Source organism: Carex rostrata, chromosome 13 (assembly GCF_964058835.1).
Source record: "Carex rostrata chromosome 13, lpCarRost1.2, whole genome shotgun sequence".
Classification (NCBI taxonomy): Eukaryota; Viridiplantae; Streptophyta; class Magnoliopsida; order Poales; family Cyperaceae; genus Carex; species Carex rostrata.
Genome location: NC_135930.1, coordinates 868,217 through 887,508, shown reverse-complemented (window position 1 = coordinate 887,508; position 19,292 = coordinate 868,217). Strand labels below are relative to the sequence as shown.

General features: G+C 34.7%; 2 protein-coding genes across 5 annotated transcripts; one reads left to right on the top strand and one right to left on the bottom strand.

Moving 5' to 3' along the window:
* The first annotated feature begins 1,572 nt into the window (after positions 1-1,572).
* LOC144564431 (protein NEN1-like) lies at positions 1,573-5,525 on the top strand. 3 transcript variants are annotated; one of them, XM_078314031.1, is made up of 7 exons: positions 1,573-1,734; positions 1,988-2,343; positions 3,154-3,308; positions 3,741-3,787; positions 3,872-3,935; positions 4,289-4,824; positions 5,193-5,525. In XM_078314031.1, exons 2-7 carry the CDS (start codon positions 2,046-2,048, stop codon positions 5,416-5,418), a joined length of 1,326 nt encoding a protein of 441 aa, XP_078170157.1. In that variant the 5' UTR covers positions 1,573-1,734; positions 1,988-2,045; the 3' UTR covers positions 5,419-5,525. The 3 variants fall into 3 exon arrangements, with proteins under 3 accessions (XP_078170157.1, XP_078170156.1, XP_078170155.1); XM_078314030.1 differs by having other exon boundaries at positions 1,968-2,343; XM_078314029.1 differs by having other exon boundaries at positions 1,963-2,343.
* A 4,804-nt stretch (positions 5,526-10,329) lies between these two features.
* On the bottom strand, positions 10,330-13,745 carry LOC144563801 (F-box protein At4g22280-like). 2 transcript variants are annotated; one of them, XM_078313256.1, is made up of 4 exons: positions 13,608-13,745; positions 12,013-12,855; positions 11,774-11,929; positions 10,330-10,760 (listed from the first exon to the last, which is right to left on the bottom strand). In XM_078313256.1, the coding sequence occupies exons 2-4, from the start codon at positions 12,814-12,816 to the stop codon at positions 10,578-10,580; spliced, it is 1,143 nt and encodes a 380-aa protein (XP_078169382.1). In that variant the 5' UTR covers positions 12,817-12,855; positions 13,608-13,745; the 3' UTR covers positions 10,330-10,577. The 2 variants fall into 2 exon arrangements, with proteins under 2 accessions (XP_078169382.1, XP_078169383.1); XM_078313257.1 differs by having other exon boundaries at positions 10,671-10,760; positions 11,665-11,929.
* Positions 13,746-19,292: the final 5,547 nt, after the last annotated feature.

Here is a 19,292-nt window from a genome sequence, read left to right as displayed (position 1 = left end):
TTCAGATTTCAAAATTTTCAGATTTCAAATTTTTCAGATTTCAAATTTTTCAGATTTCAATTTTTTTTCAGATTTCATATTTCAAATTTTTCCTTTTTCAAATTTCAAAGTTTTCAACATGTAATATGAGCCGGCATTTTGATTTTTTTTTTAAATTTCTTTAGATCATTTCTTTAAAAAATAATCAAAGTTTTTCAACATGTAATTTAAAGTCACAAGAGTATCTCTATTCCACTTCAATCATTTCTTTGAAATAATTAAATGATCATTTTTTAACATGTAATATGAGCCGGCTCACGAGCCAACTCGCGAGTTCGCGAGTCAAGCCAAGTGTTTACATGAGTCGAGCCGAGCCGAGCCGAGCTTTTTTCTTTCAAAAGTGAGCCGAGTCGAGTTAGGGCATTTTTTAGTTTTGAGTCCGATTCGTTATGAAATATTGAGCCGCTCAACTCATTGATTCGCGAGCCGGCTCGACTCATTAGCAGGCATACTGATAAGTACAATACAACAATATCTTTGGGAAAAATATGTTTGGAAATTCGGACTAGTGGAGAACCTTTATATTTACTATACTTGCCCTTCCACAATAAATAATTTTTTTTTTGACAGCATACTTTTTTTAGCAATATTTAAAAAAAAAAATTATTTAAATTTTCTATAGGAATTGTGAAGATATTGCAATGTCCTTTCTTGTTGCAAATATCACTCGTTCTCCTTCCATCTGAGTTTAAGGTGATCTCATTTTCTTTTTTCTTGTTTTAATTTTTTTACTCTTTTTTTTTATAATAGTATTTTGCATATATTGTAAGCTGAAATACTTTGTTCCTGTACATTTTGCATTCAGGTTGTCTAGCAACATACAAGTTTTTTTGTTGTCTAGCAAGTAGCAACATATAACTTCAAATTTAATATATATTTTCATTTGTGTTCCCAATAATTATTAAAATAAAAAAATTGTGTCCACATTGACATGCAAAGATAACTTGTAATACGTATCCGTTGCAACGCACGAACACGATACTAGTATAAATATTATAACGAAAATTTTATTTTCAAACCAATTTAGTTGGAAACCCCATTTTAATTCTGGATTTGTCTTAACCCTTGGATCTCATCATAGCACGGATCTTGAAGTCATCTCAACCTTTGATTTTAAATTAAGATGAGTTCATATTGAAATTCTGAATTTTTTTGAACCTTTGGATTAAATCTAGCACAAATCCTGAAGCAATCTCACCCTTTGATCTTTGAATGGAATTGAAAATGGGGAATAAACTCCGTTGAGTTAAAATTTCGGGTCCATGAGCCCTTTCGCTCTTTCTTTCACTGCCGACGGGCCCCACAAACTCCCTTTCTGCCCTTTTCCCTTCTCCCTCTCCATTTTACGCAAGAGTGGTCTCTCTCTTTCTCTCCTTCTCTGCCACTGAGCACAGGGCCCACTTCACCTTCCCTCTCTCTCTTTTCCTTCCTGCCAGGAGAAAGAAACGACGGGATTTGATCTCCCAGCTCTCGCCTCCAGTATATTCTTTCTTTAATAGAGGTGTCCACACACACACACACACACACACTCACACTCACTCTCTTAGAGCCAGTATATTCATTATTGGAACTTGGAAGTAACGAAAGGAGGGGCAGAGGGGAAAATTGAAGGGAAGAAAGTGAGAGAAGAGGATAATGGAAACTCACAATAAAGGGTAGAGTTCGACCCCATCACGGTAATCGATCACGGGTCAGGTGCGGATGTCGAATTTATTTAGTCCTTCATTTTAAATTTGATTTTGTGTTTAATTTCTTCTCAACTGTGTCCAATTGCTGTTTGTTTTATGAGATCCTTCTTTTTAATTGCTAAATTGAATTCCTCATTAGAATTATAAAATATCGAATTTCTTAATAGAGGACCTGAATTGAATCCTATTTATAATTGGTTCGTATCTTCGGCATTAACGGAACGTGCGTTAATAGATCAGGACCGTCCCGTGTATTATAGGCGTGGGCCGGATTGCCTCTGATCCTGATCAGACATCGCCTAGAAGCTTTGACCAGCGATGGATACCGCCAGTCCTGCCAGGTGGGTCCCCCGTCCAAGGGGCCCTGAGATTGCTTTCTTCGACATCGAAACTACCGTGCCTTCGCGCAAAGGAGAGAGCCATTCCCTGCTGGAATTCGGGGCTATTATCCTTTGCCCTCAGACTCTGGTGGAGGTGTTTAGTTACTCCACTCTGATCAAGCCGGCCAATTTGGATGCCATCTCCTGGGTGAGGTGTAATGGCATCTCTCGCAAGTCGGTTGGGTCTGCACCGACTTTTGCTGACATAGCAGACACTGTCTATGCCATTCTTCATGGTTAGTTCCTTTTTTTTTTACTTTTTTTTACTCTGTGTTTATATTTTTATGTATTGCATATAGCCGTTGTTATCATGGGGGAGTTATGACCTTGGAGGATTCAGAATTGGTTATTTCTTTAGTCAATTTTTTTTTCCTTCATTTCAAGTTCAAAAATCTGGCTTTCATGTAACTTTATGAAATTTAAAATTGAATTGCTTGATATAACAGTTTGAGAAAGAGATAGAATTCATCTACTGTTTTATTGAATCTTCATTGTGTTTGCAATCACACATATATAGGCAAGCTAGTAGGCTAATCAATCACTTACATGTGCTAATCCATCATCTAACTAACACTTAACCATAGTTCTCACAGTATTTTGTTAATCAGTTACTGTTGGTCTCCTTTTTTCTGGTCCTCATCTTCTGATGATTGTGTGTAAATGGGTCTCTCCAGTATATGATCTTTTCTTTTTCTTCTTCTTCAAAGCCTTTCTTCCCAAACAAGTTGGGGTAAGCTAGAAATGAAACCCAACCGGAATCTGGAACACAGGGACTTCTAGTAGGTCACCCATTCTATTACTACTACTCCTGCCCAATTCGTGAGGGTTTCATTTTCATAAAGAGGCTTTTTTATTTACCGCTGGCTCGCCTAGTCTATCACGAACCCTCCTTTGGGACAGACTGTGTAGAAACTACACTGGTGGATTTCCAATACATGATCTATTACTTGACGAAATAGAAAGCAATAATAAAATTGAATGACTTGGGTCTAGCTCCAAATGTTATACAATTTGACGAAGTATTGTATGGTGATGTGTATATGCAGGGAGAGTATGGGCAGGGCATAACATAGTGAGATTTGATTGCCCAAGAATAAAGGAGGCCTATGCTGAGATTGGTCGGCCGGCACCAGAACCAATGGGTTTGATAGACACCTTACAGTTACTCCAAAGGTTTGGTCAGAGAGCTGGTGATATGAAGGTACTTGATGTTTTCTCTTGAGGTTCTATTTTTTTTCAGAAGAAAAACTTGCAGTGCTGTTAACCTTGCTATCAGAAACTTTTCAGAATTTTGAAATATTGAGTTAGAAAAATAAAATTTCAAACTTTATATATTGGATTTTAAGGGCTGTTTACCTGTATTTGTTATGCTGCGCACTTTTGCAAAATGAAAAAAATTGGTACTGCTTAGATAGAACTTGAGGGCTTCATATTTATTTTTTGCATGTTTTCATTTTCCTTTTTTTTTTTCCTAATGATGAAAATGAAAATTGCTCTCTGTAATTGTTTTTTTGTTGTTGTTGTGTATAGTATATTTGTACATTTTCCTTTCCCAATACTAGTTTTCTTGTAGAAAAGTATTGAAGTTAATTAAGGGTATGATATTGTTGAAGCTCAATGTTGTTATTTGTAGATGGCTAGCTTGGCAACTTATTTTGGTCTTGGACGGCAATCACACAGGTAGAAGAGACATTTTTACTACTATTTTCTTTGCTTCTATATTATTATTTCGTGTTTTTTTAACCCTAAACAAATTTTTAACAGGAGCTTGGATGATGTGAGGAAGAATATTGAAGTTGTCAAGTCTTGTGCTACTGTGCTTTTCCTTGTAAGTACTTTCCTCTATTTTTTACCCAATATGTCATATCATGGAGCTAATTGTCTTGGATACCCTTTGAACCTCAAAACATGATGGATAGCACTGCAAAATAAGAAAACTCACATACTCCTAGCCTTGTTTAACATTAACATTTTTGACTTAATAGTAAATCATTTTATTTCAGTTAATTTTGGGCATTTGGATTATTTGAAGAAATTAGAATAGAAAAGTAAGGGTGTCAAGAGGTTCCCGCATTTGGATTATTTGTACTATTTCACATTCTGAGGGATATATATGGATCTTTTCAGGTTTTAAAGGACACAAATGAGAAAATATCTAATGCAAGTGTGTTGGTTTTTCAGGAAACAAGTTTGCCAGATCTGCTATCTACTGCCACATCAATAGATGAATCTCGTATAACTAGAAATGATACAGACATAGTTGCATCATCTAATGATTACTCTATACTAGTGACACGTATAGAAGAAATGAAACTTGACAACTTAAATGCTGGTACAACCCCATCTTACACTGCTACACCAATTAATGAAAGCTCAAGTGATTTCTCAGGCTACCTAGAACCTGAAAAAGTTTTGACCCAACATATTACAGTTTCAACCCTTCATTTCGGTAAAACAGTTGTGTTCCTCAAAGATGTACCACTACATTTGTGTTGTGCCAATCTCAATGTATGTTTTGGTGTTAACGCAAAATATCTGGATAATAACGGGCGACCAAAACTTAATATAGTGGTTCAAGTACCAAAAAATTTGTGTAAACTACTAAACAAATGTGATGAAGTGACACGTAAGATGTCTTTGGAGGCGGGAAGTATTTCTCAGTGGAGATATCTGGTGAAGAAAAATGGTTGGTTTAATCTGCCGACTATTCGTTTACAGTACGTTTTTTATGTACCATTTTAGTATTTTTGGAATTAGTTTTTATGACAATGCAATGCAAAATTCTTATGTTACAAGAAGTAAATAAAATTAGGGAATTAAGATTATTTGAACTGTAGACTCTGGGAAAACACAATTGAACAAAAATATTATGTAGTAGACAGATGGTACAGTAGTGAATGCAGGTTGATCACTTTTGTTTTCTATTTGTTCTTGCATGTGCTGTGATGCTCATCATCACTGATATATTGAGGAAGAAAAGTTATTCAGACTGAAGAAAATTATATCTTTTACATAACTGGGATTATGATGTGGAATGAAGATATTAAAGTCTCTTATTCTGACATTTATGACATTTCTTCTGTAGCATGGTGATTGGAGACCATGTCATCTATCCGACAAAGATGTATCGAAGAAAATCATTTGGAACTATCCATGAGCTCAATTCCACCAAGGTTGATGTATCAGAACTGAAGACTCTTATAAGACCTGGTAGTATGTTAGATGCATTTTTTGACTTAGATGTGTATGATTATCAACAAAATGCTGGTATTCGACTGGTGGCTAAGAGGCTAGTTTTGCATTCCAAGTAACTATTGGTGAATCATCTTGAAATCTAAAAGTGCTAACACATGGCATTGATGTAACAGCTACAAATTAAACATTGATTTAGGTTTTATTTAATTTAACTTAGAGCATCTCCAATGGAGCAATTAAAGTTAATTGCTAAACTGTCACGTCATTACTTTTAGCAATCAAAGAGATTCATATTTACTAAACACTCCATCCCAGCAATTAAAAATAGATTGCAATTAATGCCACATCATCTGAAAATTAAAAATGAGAGGTCCTTTCTCTGATGAATAACGTATTTCAATTTACTATTCCGAACAATTTCTCTGTCGCTCATGCTCTCCTCTTCTCTCGCTCTCTCCTCTTCTCTATTGGTATTATTTTAATCTCATGAACACCGCTGGTACTCATGAACTCTGGCACTGCTCTTGCTCTCTCCTCTTGGTCGTACCAGCGGTACCAACTCCAACCGAGAGAAGAGGAGAGAGCGACAGTTCAATTTATTAATTTTTATTTTCTATTCAGTATTACTAAAACCACTTCGTTGAATCCACAAAAAAAGAATTTGGTCCAGGTACAACTAATCAGTTGATCTAACATGATTTAATAATTTGGTGATCGGGCCAACACAACATAAATCAAAATTCAAACAAGGTTGTCAACAAGGAGAAAAAATAATATAGACAAAAATCAATGACAAAGATATAATGTCTGCAATTTATATTCTAAAAAAAACAAATTGATAATTAATCCACAAACCTTATATCCTTCTCTCCCAATATTAAGAATACAAAAAATGGCAATTGAAATGGTAAAATTGTTCTTCTGGCATCTTATCTCTTGCCACATTTAAATAAGTCAGTTTTACACCATATCAGAAGCAGCTTGATATATCATTCAAAAGCAATAGAAAGCAACAACCCTAGTCATTTGCTGATCGAACCCCTTTCTGAACCATCATCTGCACATAGAACTCACTGACTCAGCATGCTCCTATTCAAATGTTGTAAAAGAAAAAATAATTAAGAACATGTCATATCATATATGGCCTTTAGCCAAATAAAGCACATTGTGTCAAGGGGTAATTTCAGCTTAATTTGGGAATATTTAATTTAAAAGTCACCATAGGACCTGTTGTATTGGCACTAAGATCGGAAGAGAGGAACTTTAGGAGGGTAGGGGAGGGTTGGGAAGGAAGAGGGGAGATGGAAGTGCGGATTATGTGGTTTGAAAGAAGTATCGACAGCATTATGTGTCAAAAGAGCCGTGGGACTGGTCCACCAGGCTGGATCTGACAGCCTTCTAACGTGGCATACTTACCAGAAATTGAAAAAAGTTCATTTCCCAAACAACAACAGTATTAGGCATGCCGGTGTTCTATACGGGATTCATAGCATTTAAGAGTGTTCGGTGTATCTACTACTGGTGCCAAATTGTCAATTGTGGATACTCAGGGTTTTAACAAAGTTCGGTGTATCATATGTGGAAAGGGTTGTCATAATTGTTTGGAAGATGGAGACCATCTCATTTGGCACTGTTTGTTTTCAAAAAAATTATGGCAAACGTTGTTGGCTAGCTACTCGTTTGATTTGACTGCTGGTAAAGGTTATTTGCGCTCAATTTGACTAAATCTTGCTAGCTACTCATTTGGGGTTTTCAATTGTGAGTTTGACAGATTGGCTGCTGGTACCTGATCCTTCCGAATTGCTAGTACCTCATACTGGTTCATGATCCTAGTAAAACATTAGAGTTTATGGTACCTTGATTTGGAGTTTTTGGACTGGAACAATCGAGATGATATTACAATTCTGTGATTTTCAGAAAAAATAGGGTTTAATGTGTAAATTTCACAGTACCCTTCTGTCTTAACTTTACATACATCATGAAACTCAAAATTATTAATGAATTGGCTTTTTTTTTTTTTTTTTGTGGCTCAAATCAGATGGAAAAATTCATATATGCATCTGTTTTTCGTAATTGGCAAACTGTTTTTTTTTTTTTTTGCTAGAATCAGATGGAATTTTTGGGCTGGTACAATAGAGATGATTTGCTATTCCGTGATTTTCAGAAACAATAGGGTTTAATTGTATAAGTTTCACAATACCCTTCTGTCAGAACTTTACATACATCATGGAACTCAAAATTATTAATGAATGTTGATGATTCTAGCAATTTGACTTGAATTGGTAAACTGTTTTGTTTTAGTGCTACATGTGGTCAAAGTGCACCCACGTTTCACATTGATTTAGCCTTAAACTGGGTGTGAAAACAAATTTACCCGATTACTGATTCACATTCCTTAAGCTGGGCATCAAAACAACTCGTATGTGCATTAGATGAAGTATAATCTCAGCCCAAGATTATTGTAATTTCCTGACAAGCAATGTAAAGATGTTTTCTACCAAAAGTTGCTTTATTGATTAATGATTTGGGCTTATATAGAGACTTACAAAGCACTCTTACAAATAACCCCCTAGAGTATTCCATAATGATGTATTTACCGATAGGCCCCCCAAAACTATGCTAATATAATAAACGATAAAGATACAAATATCTCAACACAATGTCATGTCAATCATGTCTCAAAAAGCTGGCATTGCAAGGCATAATAAGTGTAAGAATAGTTGCCGCAATTCTCATAACGGGAGAATAAAAGAAAAAAGAAATATACAAATTGTACTGGCAAAAGTAGCCCATATAATGAAACAATTTTCAATTTTTATAGGAATGACTTTATAATTTCATTTAGCATGGCCATTATTCTGAAAATATTTTGACTTTTTTTACTCTTTATCTTTATGTTGAGACAGTCTCCAAGCGGCTTATTTGAGACAAGTATCATAAGGGCATAATGGTCATATTTAAATTTAAAAAAAAAGGTAAAACCCAAAGTTACTCCACAATATTTTTTGTCGAATGGGAAGTTTCAAATCTTGTGATTAAGCTGCTACATCTAATTGATGTTTTGATGGCAAATGACTTAAAATTTAAAAGGATAACATTATCAATTATTTATAAGGGGTCCTAATTCTTACTTGCTTATTCGAAGGCTACTCCCCTGGCTCAGATTCAATTCACCTTGAGAACATTTGGTGCATCCTTTGCTGAAGAAAATGAAACTTATTTGGGATCCCCGGTTGATGTATCCAGACCGTCTGCCTTTCAACCACCGCTGCAAAAAATGGACAGCAGATTGCATGCATGGAAAGTGTGTGCAGTTTGTTTGGGGAAAGACGATTTAAAAAGGGTATATGCTATGTCAAATGGGAAATGCTGACAAGGCCAAAATTGGAAGGAGGGCTGGGATTGCGAGACTTAGAAACAATGAATAAAGCCATGATTCTCAGTTGTAGAGCTATTATGGCTAGTCACACTAAATGGGTTCTCAGAAATGGAAACAAGTGTCGGATATTTGTCCAGCCATGGTTCAGGAATTGGCAAGCGATTGTGCAGATTCCGCGTTCGCATATTCATCTTAAGGTGGGGACACTTTTCAATTTGAATACTCTGACATGGGATATGAACAGACTGGCAGAGCTTTTTGATAATCAAATGGCCCTAGAAATTGAAGAAGAATTAAGAGGTACGATCCTATACCCAGGCATTGAAGACAGGTGCATGTTTACTCGAAAGAATGGTGAATTTTCAGTCAAAAGGGACTACCAAATGATTAGCTAATTACAACCTCTAATTAGAATGGTTCCTGATGATGATGTAAGATTGGTGTGGAAGAATACTTAATAGAGCACTTCCCACATCCTTTGAAATTGCAAGGCGCATACAAACTGTGCAACCTGATTGCAGTATTTGTAATGTCACTCAAGAAGACATATCCTATGTAATTTTAAGATGCCCCCATGTGAAGGCTACATGGTTCCTATCATCACTGGGCCCCTGCACTGACACACTAGCACAGGGGTCGGTACTAGAAATACTAGTGTACTTGTGGAGAAATCTTTAAGCTCTGCAAAATTGCCTTGTTTATGTCTCTAGCCTGGCAGATTTGGAAGGCAAGGTGTTCACACATCTTTAATAATGTAAAATGTGACCCGGAACTCACTTTGAGACAGTTGAATCTCAATCATCAGTTGCTTAGTTTCCCAGACCTGATCTCTTCTAGAAGGAAAGCACAAGAGCAGACTGGTATCCTGCAATCTGAGGTTGACACGCTTTGTTACAAATGCTGGTGTGATGGGTCGCTTGATCAATCAGAAAGGGGTGGTGCGGCTTTCATTATGGAGGAGCATCAAACACTTATCAGATATGCATGCAAGTCGTTTCAAAATGGTAAATCTCCTATTCAAATGGAGACAAGGGCATTGCTTATGGCAATTCAGGCAGCAGCACATATGAACATTAAAAATTGCATCTTCTACTCGGATTCAGAATTACTGGTAAAGGTGCTGCATTCCAAAGTTGGAACTCATAATCTTACATTATGGAGGAGCATCAAACTCTAAGGGCAATTTCAACCAAAAAAAAAAATTCTTACTTGCCGCATTAAATGATCACTATGATTCTTTATGGGCAAAAAAGAATTATCTTATAAAAATCTAAAGTTTCTTTGGTCAAAAGTTTTAATTAATAAAAAAAAATGGAGATGTGTATCTCTACTTAACCATAAATTATAAGCCATTTACGTGATTTTTCTCAATTCTTTTTTATTTTCAAAGTACAAATATCCCAACTATTTTAGTATGTATCAATAGCGCGAAAATTCAACTATTTCAAAGTACAAATATCCCAACGAGCTTGGACCCGTTGGAGCTGGAGCAGCCGGGTAAGATAAATTGCTCTAGGTATATGCGGTAGGTACATCAATCATTCAACCACATAAATTGTGACTCATAATTCCTCAAAATGGGTAATCAGCGCTCAGCAGTGCTAGTTTAAGTTCTATAAAAAAAATGGAAAGAGATGCAAGAAAGTCAAACACAGCTAACAACAAAAAGTAGAGTTTTTCATAGCTAGAAAGTAGTATTATACCACAAAACACAGCTAACAACAAGCACTAAGTGTTCCTTGCACAGCCAAAAAACACAAGTTTTCTTTGCGACAATCTAACTTAAAAAGTAAAAGAACAGAATAATACTTAAAGAGATCACAGCATCCAATCACCGATTTATCAAACTAAACAGTTTCCAGACCTATCATACAATTTCAAGGATGATCGACAAACTTAGAGGATTACAATTTTTCCTATGGTCTTTAAAAGCACACCCAAAGTCTTCACCACCATTTCTTCAGTCTCCTTTTTAAGCCTTGACTCCACAACCCTTATCTCCACTATCTCAAGGAATTCACGTGGAAATGAATTTTTTTCCCGGTAATGCTTCTTGCACAACGTCTTCACTCTCGGTTGCTGGACAATAAGATTTAGTAAGGTAGTTGACAACAATTATCCTAATAAAAGTCTAATGATAGTTTATAATAAGAAGTTAGTATGACAGTAAGATAGTTGTCACAACACTTGTGCAAACAAGCAATTGCATCCTCAATATTTAAATTCTTGATATTAAAAGATGGATGCATCTAAGTCCATTAATTGCTCAATTGCAAAATATATATATATATATATATATAGAGTTAGGCTGGGGTGCTATGGATAGCATAGAGGCCTCTATGCTACGGCTCAATATTCGAGTTTTCAAAATCCAAACGGTCGATCCGAACCGTTCATCTTATTCTCCATATTAATATCTGCTTGGAGACCAAATTTTACATTTTTCTGAATTTTTTTACTATTTATTAAGCCACTTTGAAAATCGCTAATCCAACGGTTTTACTGTTTTGTGCAGCCACCGTTGGATCAACAATTTTGTAAAATACTTAATAAATAGTAAAAAAATTCAGAAAAATGTAAAATTTGGTCTCCAAGCAGATATTAATATGGAGAATAAGATGAACGGTTCGGATCGACCGTTTGGATTTTGAAAACTCGAATATTGAGCCGTAGCATAGAGGCCTCTATGCTATCCATAGCACCCCAGCCTAACTCTCTCTATATATATATATATGGTATCTCATTATCAGTTATCAGATTTTGAAGAAATCAGCCTCTGCAATACTATACTCGCATGTATGGTGAAATATTAACTGTATGTGCCTAATATTGTCTGACTCTTGAGTCTTAAGTGATGATGTACTAAAGGCATCCCTCTCATTTTCAAAAGGTTGGTTGGTGCTCAATATAATAAGCAAGCTCCGAGGACAAAATCAGAAAAAGAAAAGAAATAAACACGAGACTTGTACCGGAAAAATGCTACCTCATCAACTACACAATATTATGAACAGTACTGAAATACCAGCATCTTTACTACTACCACTCCTTCCCCAGCACAGAGAGAGAGAGAGAGGGGGGGGAAGGGGTATTACATAACCAAACTTCAAGACAAGCTTCTTTAAATTGGGTGAATGCTGGAGAAACCAAACCACTAAATCCCAATCATACATCGTCTGCAATTCTCCTAGTTCCAAGCTCTTCAAGTTATTCAATATCAGACAGTTTGGAATATCTTTGTCGGGTAATCTCTACAAATAAGAAAAGAATGTCAAACAAGATGCAATACTACTATTTCACACCTCTATTGTGATGCACTCAAAATTAAGCATACCAGGATATCACGAGTTGCATAAAGCCTCAGACTTGTAACATTTGGAAGGCCGCAAAGAAGATTCAGTTCACCATTATAATATGAAATTTGAAAATCTAGGTCTGCTGTGACTAGAGATGATGAGTTCTTCAATGTAAATGATCTTGTACAGAGAGAACATTTCTTAATAGTCAATTTCTTCACAACATTGGAGTTGATCTCTTTAAACATCAACCGACAATCTGTCAGGGCCAATTCTTCAAGGACAGGGCACCCCAATAAAAACATTTTTATCAAATCATCATCGATGGAGATATGACCAATCTCCAGTTTTTGAAGAGAAGGGAGGTTTATAGATTTAGGTTTGCTTTTAAATAAACTATATCCAGTTAACAATGACATCTCCTTTACTAACCCGCAATTGAGAAGTGAATCAGGCAACTTGAAGATCGGATTCGAACTAATGTAAATATAGATTAGCCGAGGCATGGAAGCAACTGCGTGACTAATGCATTCTTCAACAATACCATGACCGCTTCTATTTAGATAAGACCACCATGTCAGTTTGAATTTATCCAGGGGTGAGAAATCTCTACGGTTTAGTACACCATGAATGAACCGCAGAAATCTTTTGTCGCAGTCAGAGTTCCCAAATTCATGGCTGCCGAAGTCGAGAGTATCCGTAGAAGTCCAAAGATCTGTCCATCTTTTGGACAATATGCACGTGCGCACTGCCTCTTCGGTTGTCAGCAAGGAGAGTATTCGTGTTAGAAGTTCATCGGGCATATCACTTATTCTGTCGATGGCAAGATCTCTACCATCCATCTTTCACCCTTCAATAAGGCAGTTCGTCAAACACGATCGCTGTGTTGAAATGCAAGAAAAGAACAAACCAGCTAGAAGTTATCTCAAATGTAGAACAAGAAAAATGAACAATGATATCACCCACATATCAGAATGCAAAATTATAATCAGCACTGCATATGGATTTCTAAGACCTTGATTAAACTTTTTCTTCGATTTTTCTTTCAAATTCGTGAAGAATAGCTCAATCAGCATTAATTGGTAAAATTCCAACAAAAAGTTTGAAATCAGCTCTATTTTTTTTCTTCTCCCAACATTTCAAAAAAAAATATCACTTTCAATTTAGTTTTTACAAATATCAAAAAACCTAAATTTTGCAATCAGTCACCTTACACGCCACATTAGACATATTAAGAGCAAAAAAAGAAAGCTAACTAAAATGCATGTCATGAAGTTATTAGTAATAATTTCCGATTTGCAAAGTAATTATTGCTTGAGGCCAATTAGTATTGAGCAATGACAACTATGAATAATTAATTTAATTACTTGTATGAACCTGACAAATTAGGAACATAATTAATAAATTATTTGTATGAGAAGAAAAAAAAAGAAATAGCAAATTAAATAGAACCAACAAAAAGTAGTCTAAACTGTTCCAAGTTCCTTTACTACATGGGGCTTAATATACAATGAATTTAACAGTTACTTTACTAAACGAAGGCAAGGCCTATGAAGAAGAAGAAATTAAGAGCAAGTAAAGGTGCTACTTCTTAGAGCAATAAGCGCTGGAAAATGAGGGGAAGGTAAATCACCTTGAGGACACGTGGCACAACGGCAGAAGATAGGGGCGATTGGAAGGAGGGTTGGTGGTTTAGGGTTTAGGGTTGGTAGCAGAGAGCACAAATCCTCCTTAGCCGCTCCATCTCCGAAGATGAAATTGGAACTTTAGGGTTTAGGGATTATGGTTGGTGAGAGTGAGTCAGTGAGAGAGATCGATTTTTTTTAATTTTGAATAAAAAAACCTCAAATTAGCACTTCCCCTTCCCCAGCGGGCTGCAGAATTAAATCAAATAAGGTACCTCAAATTTTGAATTTGAATACGGACCTTCCAATCAAAACCAACACGAATATTAAAAGGACACTGTGCACTCTTACATGATTGATTCGGTTCTGATTCTGATCGAACGGTCCAGATTAAAACCCAAATTGTGAGTTTTCTCAGAGGATTTAGACTCGCATGGTGTATGGCCATATGGGTCCACGTCCAGCTATGATTTTTTCTGTTAGTTGTACCGCTGGAAACACACAGAATCAATTGATCACATTAATAAAGATGATGAGTGTCAAATGGAAATAAAATGTAATTCAAATATATATATATAGGAATATGCTAGCATGCTATGCATAGCATAGAGCCCCTCCATGCAACGCCTTGGATTTCGACTTTTCAAAATCCTAACGGTCGATCCGAACCGTTCATCTTGTTCTCCATATTAATATGTATTTGGGGACCAAATTTTATATTTTTTGAAATAGTAAAAAAATTTCAAAAAATGTAAAATTTGGTCCCCCAAACACATATTAATATGGAGAACAAGATGAACGGTTCGGATCGACCGTTAGAATTTTGAAAAGTCGAAATCCAAAGCGTTGCATGGAGGGACTCTATGCTATGCATAGCATGCTAGCATATTCCTATATATATATATATATATATATATAGAGAGAGAGAGAGAGAGAGAGAGCAGAAGTAGGGTCCTCTTAAGTTTATCAAGCCTCTTAGTGAACTCAAGTCTAAAATTTATCGAATCGGCTTTAAATAAAAAATCTGAACCGTTGAAACTCTCATACCTTACGAGTGATGCGTCTATATGTAAAAAAATTTAAACATTAGAATTAATTTAGTATAAAGTCAAGCGGTCAAAATTAGAAGATTAATAAATTAATTTTAATGCATTTTTTTTTTAACATTTTTTTACTACTTGACTCTATGCAAAATTAATTTTTTTTACATGTAGATGCATCACTCGTAAGGTATGCGGATTTCAATGGTTCAGATTTGTCGTTTGAAGTCGATTTGATGGGTTTTAGACTTGAGTTCACCAAGAGGCTTGGTGAACTTAAGAACACCCTAGTTTTACTCTCTCTCTCTCTCTCTCTCTCTATAGAGTGGCTAAGTTCAAAACATTTGTTTCTAGTTTCCAGATCAAACGGTTAGATTTTTCAATTTTTAAAGTCTAAAAAGTCAATCCAAACCATTAGATGTTCAATTTATATTAAAATGTGATTGGAGACAAAATTTTACATTTTTTGATTTTTTTTTTTATTATTTATCAATATGGTTTGAAAATCGTTGTTTTTATTAAAATTCTGCAACATTAAAAAACAACGATTTTCAAACCATCTTAATAGATAGTAAAAAAATTTCAAAAAATATAAAATTTTGTCTCCAAACACATTTTAATATAGATTGGAATCTAACGGTTTGGATCATTTGATTAGAAATAAAACTCAATTGATCACATTTTAAGATAGATTGAACATCTATATATCTTAGAGATAATTATGTAAAGTTTCTAAGAGGAACTATTAATGTACTTAAATAGTTTAGTCAACTAAAGAGTTGATTTATACCTTTACATGTATAAATCAAATCCAACTGATTTGTGTACCTCTGAAATCTTAGACAAAATCCTTTAGGATGCTCTTCACTGAATTCTATTGAGCTTTGAGGTACCTCAAATTCATGTCAAAATTTTAAGATTCAGACATAAATATGTTGGAATGGTAACTTTTTAGTCAACTAAAGAGTTACTTACCAATGATTTTTGGTATTCCAAGATCCATTAGTCTCTACTCTCTATACTGCAAATTTTACAAGGAAGCAAGAATTAAAACAAGTAAAGTACCCCCATTCAATAGTCAGTTATTGCAATTTGGCAAAAGAAAAAAAAAACAAAATTATTAATTTCAGTACTGCTTCAAAATCCAGATTGAAGATTACAAGGAGCATATCCTAAATTTCATTGGTATATTCAACTCAAAATTCTCTATTTTAATTTAGTATATTTCAACACAGCGAGAGTAAGTGAATCAGGCAAGTTCATGGTGCATATATACTTCTTTCTCCCTGTGATCGATTGCAATTAACTTCTTCAATCTTATTTTGTTGAATTTGATTATAATTTTCAATTTACTTTTGTGAAATCTGTAAGGAGATAGATCCGGTGGAGAGATTAATCACTGGATTTAAGCAGTTCAAGACCGATCGTGTATGAGTCAGTATATCTGCATTACTGACATATTCCATTCATAAAATATTTTTTTTCTTTTTGGAGGCTAATTTTGTATTTTTTCCCTTTTTAATTCAGTTGATCAGATATTTGTTTATAATGTTTAAGATCTTTTTAATTTATGAAATTTTACAGCAAGAAGCCAAATGTGTTTGGTCCCCTCAAGAATGGACAATGGCCCAAGGTATGATATATGTTGTTATTTTCAAGTTCTTTCAACTCACACCTGAAATATTTTCAAGATTAATTGTTTTTATGTCACTTAAAATCTGCATCTGCCTACCGCAGAATACTTCCTCATATTACAAAATGTACACTGATTTCCATTTAATTAATACGGTAGTTTAAAATGTACACTGATTTCCGTCTTTGGTCTAGTGGCAAAGACAATGCCTTGTGGATATTAAATAGTTGGGTGACTTGACGTTCAACCTTTACTCAAAATTAATATTTCATTACTCATCATTTGAATCTTGAAAATACATATTATTTGAATTTGTTTAATATAAAATATAAATTTTTCCATAGAGTGCAAACTGGTTTAAAAACGTATAGTTGTTGTTTTAAATTCTGGAACTCATTATTTATAAATCATATATACATGCCCTTCACTGGTATGTATGATCTATGCTGTTGTTTTTAAGTTCTTTGAACTCACATCTGAGATATTCTCGTAATTTTTCTTTCTTTTGCAAATAGAGTAGAGTATGCTGGACAGACAACTTGCCACAGCTAATTCCTCAATGGAAAAAAATAAAATAAAAAATGACACTAATATATGTGTCGCTTATCTAAATATCTATATTAATGGTGAAATTAATTTCTTTGGTTTTTGTGTGGCAGTATATGCTGTTTGCCTGCACTAGTGCACTGACTCGCGTGTCTGCCCCTCAATTACACTCGGGTTCCAGCCTGGGGAGGCCTTCACTGTTCGCAACTTTGCCAACATTGTCCCACCCTTTGACAAGGTAATTAATCCTTAAAAATCGGATGAAATAACTTCCATTGAATGTTTCCTTCCAAAAAATTATATTTAGTGATTTGATAAATTTCTTTTTAATGCTTTTAACATACCTTCTGTGTATGAATGTAGACCAAATACACCAGTGAAGGTTTGGCGATTGAGTATGCTGTTCTGCACCTCAAGGTATTAATTTAACACATTAGTGTATGATAATTAACTTGATAAGAGAGGCCAACAAAAACATATAATTCTTCACTGTTGAAGACAGAAGATAGAACTTCTAGTTTGTTCAAATTTATTAACTAGAACTTCAAGTAATAATTTGACACATTAGTGCAAGCTAATTTTTTTTTTTTTTTTTTTATGAAGTCTGAACATTACTTCATTGTTTAGGTGGAGAACATTGTGGTGGTTGGACATAGCAAGTGTGATGAAATTAAGGGGCTCATGACCTACAGAAATGATGGAAACAACAGAATGTAAGTCTCCATGAAAATCATGTCATGATGTTATTTTCACAATATGCATGAATGCTAGCATAGTGCTTGCTTGGATTAGATCGATTGAAACATATATATGCATACCCATTGGCTAATGATCTTCCACCTTTTAAATTATTTATTAACGGCTTGAGCAGTTCATGAGCAAAACAAAATCCCACATGAATAGCTAGCTTAGGTCAATATTGCATTGTTAGATTTAACATCTGTCCACAAATGCGAACAGTATATATAACTTACCCTTAGTAATATAATTAGCCTTTTTCTTAATTATTTTGTGCCCTTGAACTGGCATCTCAAGAACGCCACAGATCAGGTCGGCTCCACAGTAAGAACATGCATATAATTAGCAAATCTTATCTTATATTAAAAAGATAATTAATTCGGAGCTGTTAGTTAATTATTAATAACTAATGACCTTTAGGAAACTAGTTTTTGATATAGTGGCAAATGCAAATACTCTCCATGTGAAAGGTCGCATATTCGAAATCCGGATGGAGAAATCTCTTTTGAATATTAAATAATTGTGTGATTGGACCTCTAACATGTATTCAAAAAATAAAATAAAATAACTAATGACCTTTAGGAGAAAATTCAAAATTCCAGGCTTCAAGCCCAATTAACGGCTGACTCTAATTAGTTGGACCTACTGATTGGACCTTTGATGTAGTGATAACACGGGCCGGAGCCACCCATTTTGGGCCAGAACCTTTCCTGCATTTCTGGGGCTCAACTGTATGTATACAAAGAAGTTGTCCATCATAAGTAATGCACTAGATTATAACTGAGTATGGCTAATATAACATCAGTGTATTTCAATCTATATAACACCAAATTTAAAACCTATCAAATCGAGTTCAAATGGTGAATCCAAACCGTTCAAACCGATCTACTTCATTAGTTGTGCATTTACATATAAAATTTATAAGTTTTTGAGTTTATTTGGTATCAAGTCAAGCGGTCAAATGTGTGAGTTTTTAAGTTAATTTTAATACATTCATTTTTCAATTTTTTTGCCGCTTGATTTGATACTAAAATAACTCGAAAACGCATCACTCATAAAGTAAATTAATTTGAACGGTTTGGATTCACCATTTGAACTCGATTTGATAGGTTTTGGAGTTGGTGTTATATAGATTGAAATGACACTGATGTTATATTAGCCATACTCATTATAACCATTTGAAAAATGAACAGTGTATGTGTATATTGAGGATTGGGAGAAGATAGGCTTCCCTGCAACAAAAATGGTTCAAACTCTATTCCTGCTCCCTGCTAAATCTGCCTTTGTGATATACATGCAAATGCTAACTTATTGCATACGATTGGATTGGATCGATTGAAATATATAGAAGCAAACCAATAGCTAACTTTGATCTATCAGTAATGCACTTGTTTATACTTTATACCCATCTTGTATTTTAATATTGACAAACTTCTCCTGCGTATTGTGATTTTTAAAAATAAACAGTGATTTTATTGATTATTGGGTGAAGATAGGCTTCCGTGCTAGACAAAAAGTTCAAGCTGAACACAGCTTCAAATCCTTGGATGAGAAATGCGCCATTTGTGAGAAGGTTAATTTTTCTCGCATGCGTTTTCGTTTTTTTCTTTTTTTTTGGTCAATAACCCCATGCCCACCCAAAAAGAAATATAATAAATTAATTAATTCATAAAATACTGTGTCTTGTATATATGTACATGCTGATGTGTCATTTTAAGTTGTATATTTTCACAGCT